Raw genomic sequence first — 7,500 nt, forward strand, 5'->3', positions numbered from 1 at the left:
GTAACGTTTCTGTTTCACAGATTAAAGAAAAACATGAACATCCAATATGGTTACCGTGCCAACTCCAAACTAACGGACAAACGGAGGAAGAGTACGTTAAAATCAGAGCGGGTCCAATCAGAGGGCCCTGAAGGAGGACCAATCAGAGGCCCCTGAAGGAGGACCAATCAGTGGGCCCTGAAGGAGGACCAATCAGTGGGCCCTGAAGGAGGACCAATCAGAGGGCCCTGAAGGAGGACCAATCAGAGGGCCCTGAAGGAGGACCAATCAGAGGGCCCTGAAGGAGGACCAATCAGTGGGCCCTGAAGGAGGTCCAATCAGAGGCCCCTGAAGGAGGTCCAATCAGAAGGCCCTGAAGGAGGTCCAATTAGAGGCACCTGAAGGAGGACCAATCAGAGGGCCCTGAAGGAGGACCAATCAGAGGGCCCTGAAGGAGGACCAATCAGAGGCACCTGAAGGAGGACCAATCAGAGGGCCCTGAAGGAGGTCCAATCAGAGGCACCTGAAGGAGGACCAATCAGAGGCACCTGAAGGAGGACCAATCAGAGGCACCTGAATGGAAATCGTAGAGAGACTTTAATATCAGAGATGCACTGAATCCAGGATTCTGCTTCTGATCCGGCTGAATTTTGGGCTTTTTGACGGGTTGGGTTTCTGCTGAACCCTACGCTGTCACTCAGCGCGCTACGCTGGTCGCCGTGATGACGGCGCCGTTGATTACAGGAAGGTGTTTACGTAGGTGGAGCGTTCATGCAGCAGGCTGTGAGGAAGTGGAAATGGAACTGGTGAGCAGAAAAAGTGTAGTTTGGCAGAACTTTCAGTCAAAAGAAGACCATTCAAGTCCAGCTACATGTTCAATCTGTAATGCTGATTAGTCTGGTGGTGGCGAGGACCCTAAACTATACACAACATCACCGCTGTTACAACATCTGGTATCAAACATCTGAAAGAATACGAGTTGTGATGAAGGAATCTACAGACAGCAGCCAGAATGCAGCAACTTCAGGTACGGCAAAGGAAGGACAGTCACTGTTTACTTCATTAATGAGTTTACTGTGTTCATGGACCGAGGATGGGACGAGGATTCAGCAGAATCTCAACCAGTGGATTCAGTGCATCCCTAATTTAAGATATCAGTAAATATTGTATCGTTGTCCAAAGACGCTGACACACCAACCAGATAACCGGCCGTCTGACAGTCTGGCGAGGTCGGTGACTCGAGTCTGGTCGGTGCGTTCTGTGCCGTCGGCCTTCATTTTGGCTGACCTGACTTGTTGCGTCAGAGGGCGGGCAGTCGGACTCAATGACCAATCTGATTGGTGGAGAGCTAACCCGGAAATGACGAGCAGGATGAGTCTGACGAACGCCTCTCAAAATCTGACGAAAATCTTTTAAACTGACCTTTGTTGATCTGAAATGAAGACAACTGCACGGCCGATTTCTCTCTGTTGCTACGTTTACACGTGGCCGGCTATTTTCATAAACGGACATTTCAACCTCTCCGTTTTCTAAAATAACATCGTGCACAGCTGTCAGTTTACAGAAAAGCCTTCGTTGACACGTCCCCGTGTATATATGCCGTCGAGAGCACACCAGACCTGTAGGTGGCGGCCACGTTAGCCAATCAGAATCCCCAAAATAGCAACAACAGCAACCAATCACTTCCTCTCTCTCTCGGCTGCCTAAACCTCCATCTGTCTCAGTTTACGTGCAAACTAAGATTTCAAAAATCTCCGCTCTGGCTGCAGTTTTCAGAGGAGAATTCTCCGTTAGCGTGTAAACGCAGGACACAAACGAAGGGAAATGTCTCCGTTTTTCAAAATAACCACGTACGTGTAAACAGGGCCTTAAGCTGTTTTCAGAAACACGTTTCGGTGAACTATTTTAGTACAATATGAGATCGTATTCTGATCAAGCCGCCGTTATGCCCGGTTGAAAAATCCGGGAGCAGCCAGACCCACGTGACGCGTTCGTCCAATCAGCTGCCGGTTCTCATTTATTTTGGGCGACAATACAGATTAGCGCCGCCTGCTGTGATGGAGACGTATTACATATTACGTCTCGCGCACGAACAGAATGTACGCTCAAGTCGCCGTCTCTTCGGTGTGTTCTGAGGAACTTTTTGGACCTCGGGGAGCCGACTGCCGCCTGATTGGCTTGTCAGCCGACGGCCGGCCGTCTGGTTGGCGTGTCGTTGGCGTTAACGCCGTGGTCTGGAGATGTCTGAGAGCGCTAAGAGACACGCAGCACCGGCCTGGCAGCCAGAGGAACTGAACATTCAGTAATCAGCTGCAGGAAATACGTCCTCATAGCTGAACCAGAGAAGGCAGCGCTCGCCGTTCTAAACTCGGCGCTAACGCAGTGAAACGGTCCCAGTGTGGTTAGGGTTAGACTCCAGAGACTAGGCCGTTGCTTTCTCCTTTCAGTCCTTCCAGAAAAATGTGGAGTTCTTTTGTGATTGTTGCGGGTAAAAATCCTTGATTATGCGGCACGTTTTATTAAAAAATACGATGGAATATGCAGAATATTTATGCAATTTTATGTGATGAAATTGCGGGAACTTGCAAAAACTGCGGTTTCATCGTGGCTTCATCGCGGGGTTTGCAGCTTTTCGATGATGTTCACGTCGCGTAATTACATCACTTCATAATGTTCCAACGTTCCCGTTCCTCTTGTGTGAAGTAAACGCAACATTTTTCAACTTTCTGCTAAGATATATATTAATCCTCAGGAACTGTTCATTGTACAGGTGCATATGGACTGTTCTAATATAATTTAACCAGTGTAATGATCATGGCGATTATGGCCAAAATGATAATCACGATTATTTTGATCAGTATATTGATCACGATTATTTGTTGATTTTAACCAAAACTAATGTTATTGTCACATAGGCTAATTATAACAGCTTCCACATCCAGATGGTGCTACATCCCTCCTCTGTTGAAGGATACTATGACGGCTGTTGTGCGACCGCTTTCCAAACATGCGCGTTTGCCGTGAAAAGATACAAGAAACGCAATTTTCTGTTCACGTTAACGCCGCATGTTAAAATCTGGCGCCAATATGGCAGCGGTGCCCGGTATCTACCGGACGAAATAGCAACGTGCGTTACGGTGCCACTTAAATGTCTGATGCTCCAAAACAGACGTTAGAGGCACCAGAAACATGGCTGCATCAGAGAGCGGTTTACGGAGCGTTCTATGAACCGAATGAAGCATTTTAAATATCGCTCGATCACGTGGATTTGATCGTGGGAAGCCAAGATCGTGATCATGATTAAAATGTGATTAACTGTGCAGCCCTAGGACTGTGTGCTCTCTGATTAAGTGTAGACATATACTGGGCTGTACAGGGAATATTGGGCTAATGACAATGCATTGATTATGAGCCTATAACATAACTGGTCTGATTGTCCATGGTTTTTAAATGTACTGAGTGGTATTTCTTCTGCCTTGTCCTGTTCACGGTCCGTGATGGGAGCGCCACTTTGTGAATGAATGACGTCATTCCAGAGCCGGACCTGATTGGTCCTGGTCAGTCAACCAAACTATTTAAGGCTACGGTTGAGGTGAATGTGTGAAGTTACCTGATGAAGGTCTGAGACCGAAACGTATTTTTCTAAATTAATTATTGCCTGATCATATCCTACGCACCTGCCCAACAAAAGAGGTGTGCAAAATATATATATATATGTGTGACTTTTCTGCAACGAAAATACGGAGATTATGAAATCATGCAAGCCGCGAATATTTTGCACGGAAATTGGCAATTTGTGCGGCGAAAGTGCGGCGTATATGAAGAAATGCGGACCACGAAATAAATATGCAGACTTTAGCTGATTATACGTTGAATTATGAGATCACATGATCAGGTTTTTCTGGAGGGACTGGACTTTTTCTGGCGTTTTGTGGCCTTTCAGACGTAAAGGGCTGCGTGAACAGACTTGTGTTGGCGTTTTCAGACTTTAGACCCTCTCCGCTGGTCGCGTCTTAACGGGCCGGGGACAGGAAGCGTGTGTTGTTACAGGAAGTGTGTGTTGTTACAGGAAGTGTGTGTTGTTACAGGAAGTGTGTTGTTGTTGTTGTACTCAGACGGAGCTGGCAGATCGATCACAGATCAGACAGGACGAACCCTTGCGGCTGGTAGAAAGCACCACAGTTAGCTTAGCTTAGCTTAGCACCAAAAACCCAACAAGAGGAACTGTAGAGCCTTTGCACACGGCGTTCATCGAGCCCGGGCGCGACACACACACACACACACACACACACACACACACAGACAGACACACAGACAGACAGAGAAACACACACACACACACACACACACACAGAGAAACACACACACAGAGACACACACACACACACACACACACACAGAGAAACACACACACAGAGACACACACACACATACACTCACACAGACAGAGACACACACACACAGAGAAACACACACACACAGAGAGAAACACACACACACACAGACACACAGACACACACACACACAGACACACACACACGGTGCTCAGCGTTTGTATCTGACCTCATCAGAAAGCGTCTCGTTTTGTCGTTTTTTTCCGGTATTTTCGTCACTTTTTTGTCGTCGAAGTTTCCGTCGTGTTTTCGTGACGTTCTGTATCCGACCGGATTCTTTTAAAAACCGTCACGTTTCGACGTTTGTCACTTTTTTCAAGGTTTTTGTGTCAAAACCAGCACCAATAGACCCCACACTGGAGGCCTCAGAGCGTCCGTCCTGAAACCAGCGGGTGGCGTCCCAGCTGCTCCGTCCGTATGTTAAACCCCGCCCGCCCGGCGTCCCAGGGTGGTGAAACCAAGCGCTCTGTGTCGGGGTGTGTTAGCATACGTAGCTGTGTAGCTTGAAGCACATGTGTCTGGAGGAATGGTTCCTCTGTGTATCGTAGCTTAATATTTGATATATATAAGATATCAGAGTAGAACTATAACAGAAATACATTTCTCTGGGAGTAGAGGAGTCGGACAGAGGAGAAGGAACAGCATTTGAACAATAGATGATTGGGGACGTCTGGCTCTTCTCTCCGTGTGTCGGGACGTCCCAAAACGGAAACGCAAGTACCTCAAACGTTTCCTAAAGGGTGCAAATGTTAGTCCAGGGAGAGCTACATTTACGTCCCCTTCTCTTCCAGTCTGCACCCTTCAGTCAGTCCAACGGTAGAGTTCTGGCCTCTTATGGCGTGCTCACACCAAGGCGGGACACGCCAATTCAATGCAAAGACGCCAACAGATGCTAAGTCACAGCGCGCAGAGCGAGGACGCGAAATTCGCTTCAATTCTGATGTTTTTGACGTGTGTGTGTCTGTGTGTGTCTGTGTGTCTCTCTGAGTGTGTGTGTGTGTGTGTCTGTGTGTGCATGTGTGTGTCTGTGCGTGTGTCTCTCTGAGTGTGCGTCTGTGTCTGTGTGCCTCTGTGAGTGTGTGTGTGTGTGTCTCTGAGTGCGTGTGTCTGAGTGTGTGTGCGTGTGTGTGTGTGTGTCTCTCTGAGTGTGTGTGCGTGTGTCCGTGTGTGTGTGTGTGTGTGCGTGCGTCTGTGTGTGTGTGTGTCTGAGTGTGTGTGCGTGCGTCTGTGTCTCTGAGTGTGTGTCTGTGTGTCTTGTGAATTTGCGTGAGCTGGAATATGTGAACTAGATGTAGTGTGTAGATGTGTCTCTAAAAGCCAATCAGTGTTTAGAAAGCAGCTCCAATGTTAGCAGAGCCAAACAGAACCAGACTCCATCCAGAAAACAAGCATTTTAACAGTAGTTTGCCTGTCGTCTTGCCGACAGACCTGATAATATATCAATTCAGACTTTTTACAAATCATCATCATGATGTTGTTATTTCGGCTTACTAAGGCTTCATGTTTTGCGGGAAAAGTCTTAATATTTTGAGACAAAAGTTGTAATTTCTAGAAAACATATTGAGTAGAGTTGAACATTTCTAGAGAGAAAAAAGTCCCAATATTTTAGAGATGAGAAGTCGTAATAGTTGGCAGAAATAAGCATTAGTAATTTTCAATTTAAATCAAAGTGTGAAGATAATTTCACCACTTTTAGAGTCCAGAATCAGAGGGAAACGGCAGATTTAACTTCCTAATATTACACCGATCAACAAGCACAGCGGAGTCGTTTATTTCTGATAAATCAGGTAATCTGATGATGTCAGCGCGTTAAATATGAACATGTTCTAGTTCCTTCTCTACATCTCTAAGAGTGGACAGAACAAGACATTAGAGGACGTTATTCTGGACTTTTTGGGGAAACCCTGATCTACATTTTAGAGACAGAACTACTCATCCATTCATCCAGAACATGATCACACACTGATTAACATCTTAAAAACTGTGTGTCTGTGTGTGTGTGTGTGTGTGTCTGTGTGTGTGTGTGTGTGTCGGGCTGCAGCCGGCCCCTCCTCATGTGTCTCTAGATGGTGATGTCATTTTCAGCTCCCCTGATTGGCTGACAGGGGACAGCGCCCATTTCCTCCCTTCTGACTCACTCAGGCTATTATTAGACGGTGTGTGTGTGTGTGTGTGTGTGTTTGTGTGTGTGTTTCTGAGTGTGTGTGTGTGTGTGTGTCTGTCTCTCTGTGTGTGTGTGTGTGTGTGTGTGTGTGTGTGTGTGTGTGTGTGTGTGTGTGTGTGTGTGTGTGTGTGTAAGATTTTAAAACGTGAGCACACGGAGAGAAGAGTCCACCTCCAGAGAACAGCAAACAGAAGAAAAAGATTGGTCTGCATAACGTTTCCTACAGCTGGTCAGGAAGGAAGGAAGGGAAGGGAGGGAGGGACGGAGGGAGGGAGGAAGGAAGCAAGGAAAGAAGGAAGCAAGGAAGGAAGGCAGGAAGGAGGGAAGGAAGGGAGGAAGCAAGGATAGAAGGAAGCAAGGAAGGAAGGAAGGAAGGACACGGGGTTATCTGACAAACAGGGTGTACACACGTCTACTTTCAGTTTATATTCAAGTTTTACTCCTTTTATTTTGGAAATCTCGGTCCATTCGTCCATCTCATTGTCCATCTGCGCCTGCGTGGCCTGGCCCCGCCCACACGCTAAGCCCCGCCTTCCTCGCCTCCGCTCGCCACGTCACGTGATTGTCCAGAAGATTTCGGAGAGGAGAGAGAGGAGGGGGGGGCCGTGGTCCGACGGTTATATCCCTCCGTTAGCTAGCGTTAGCTAACACGCAGGGCTGAGTCTGGGGCGTAAACATACCGAGTGTGTGTGTGTGTATATATATAAATACACACATATATTTATATATATATCTGTGTGTGTGTGTGTGTGTGTGTGTGTGTGTGTGTGTGTGTGTCAGACTTTGGTGATCTGATTGTGCCTGTCGTCCTCGTACGGCTCGTTCTCGGGGTCTGAGTCTGTGGTGTCTGAGTAGCGGTAGTGGTCCGGCTCGTTGTCGCTGACGTCAGGCGTCACCGAGGGCGCCGTGCTGCCGGCATCGGAGTCCACGGCCTCCTCCACTGTCTTAGTGAAGAACAGCTTC

General features: G+C 47.5%; 1 protein-coding gene and 2 long non-coding RNA genes across 4 annotated transcripts in view; 1 reads left to right on the top strand and 2 right to left on the bottom strand.

Moving 5' to 3' along the window:
• The first annotated feature begins 2,051 nt into the window (after nucleotides 1–2,051).
• The window catches only part of LOC116059254, a 26,558-nt gene continuing 21,109 nt past the window's right edge, over nucleotides 2,052–7,500 (top strand). Inside the window, exon 1 of the long non-coding RNA XR_004107264.1 lies at nucleotides 2,052–2,088. This is a non-coding gene — a long non-coding RNA (uncharacterized LOC116059254). The remainder of the gene's footprint in view (nucleotides 2,089–7,500) is intronic.
• Nucleotides 2,100–7,500, bottom strand: part of LOC118494245 — a 15,732-nt gene continuing 10,331 nt past the window's right edge. The window contains exons 2-3 of the long non-coding RNA XR_004896359.1: nucleotides 3,896–3,965; nucleotides 2,100–2,419 (exon numbers count right to left, since the gene is read on the bottom strand). This is a non-coding gene — a long non-coding RNA (uncharacterized LOC118494245). The remainder of the gene's footprint in view (nucleotides 2,420–3,895; nucleotides 3,966–7,500) is intronic.
• Nucleotides 7,278–7,500, bottom strand: part of ptenb (phosphatase and tensin homolog B) — a 20,708-nt gene continuing 20,485 nt past the window's right edge. For both annotated transcript variants that reach the window (XM_035997519.1, XM_031312203.2), the window contains one exon: nucleotides 7,278–7,500. This exon is cut by the window's right edge and continues 2 nt beyond it. In XM_035997519.1, coding sequence (XP_035853412.1) covers nucleotides 7,314–7,500 — 187 coding nt within the window. In that variant the 3' untranslated portion in view covers nucleotides 7,278–7,313.

The sequence above is a fragment of the Sander lucioperca genome, chromosome 22 (genome assembly GCF_008315115.2).
Source record: "Sander lucioperca isolate FBNREF2018 chromosome 22, SLUC_FBN_1.2, whole genome shotgun sequence".
NCBI lineage: Eukaryota > Metazoa > Chordata > Actinopteri > Perciformes > Percidae > Sander > Sander lucioperca.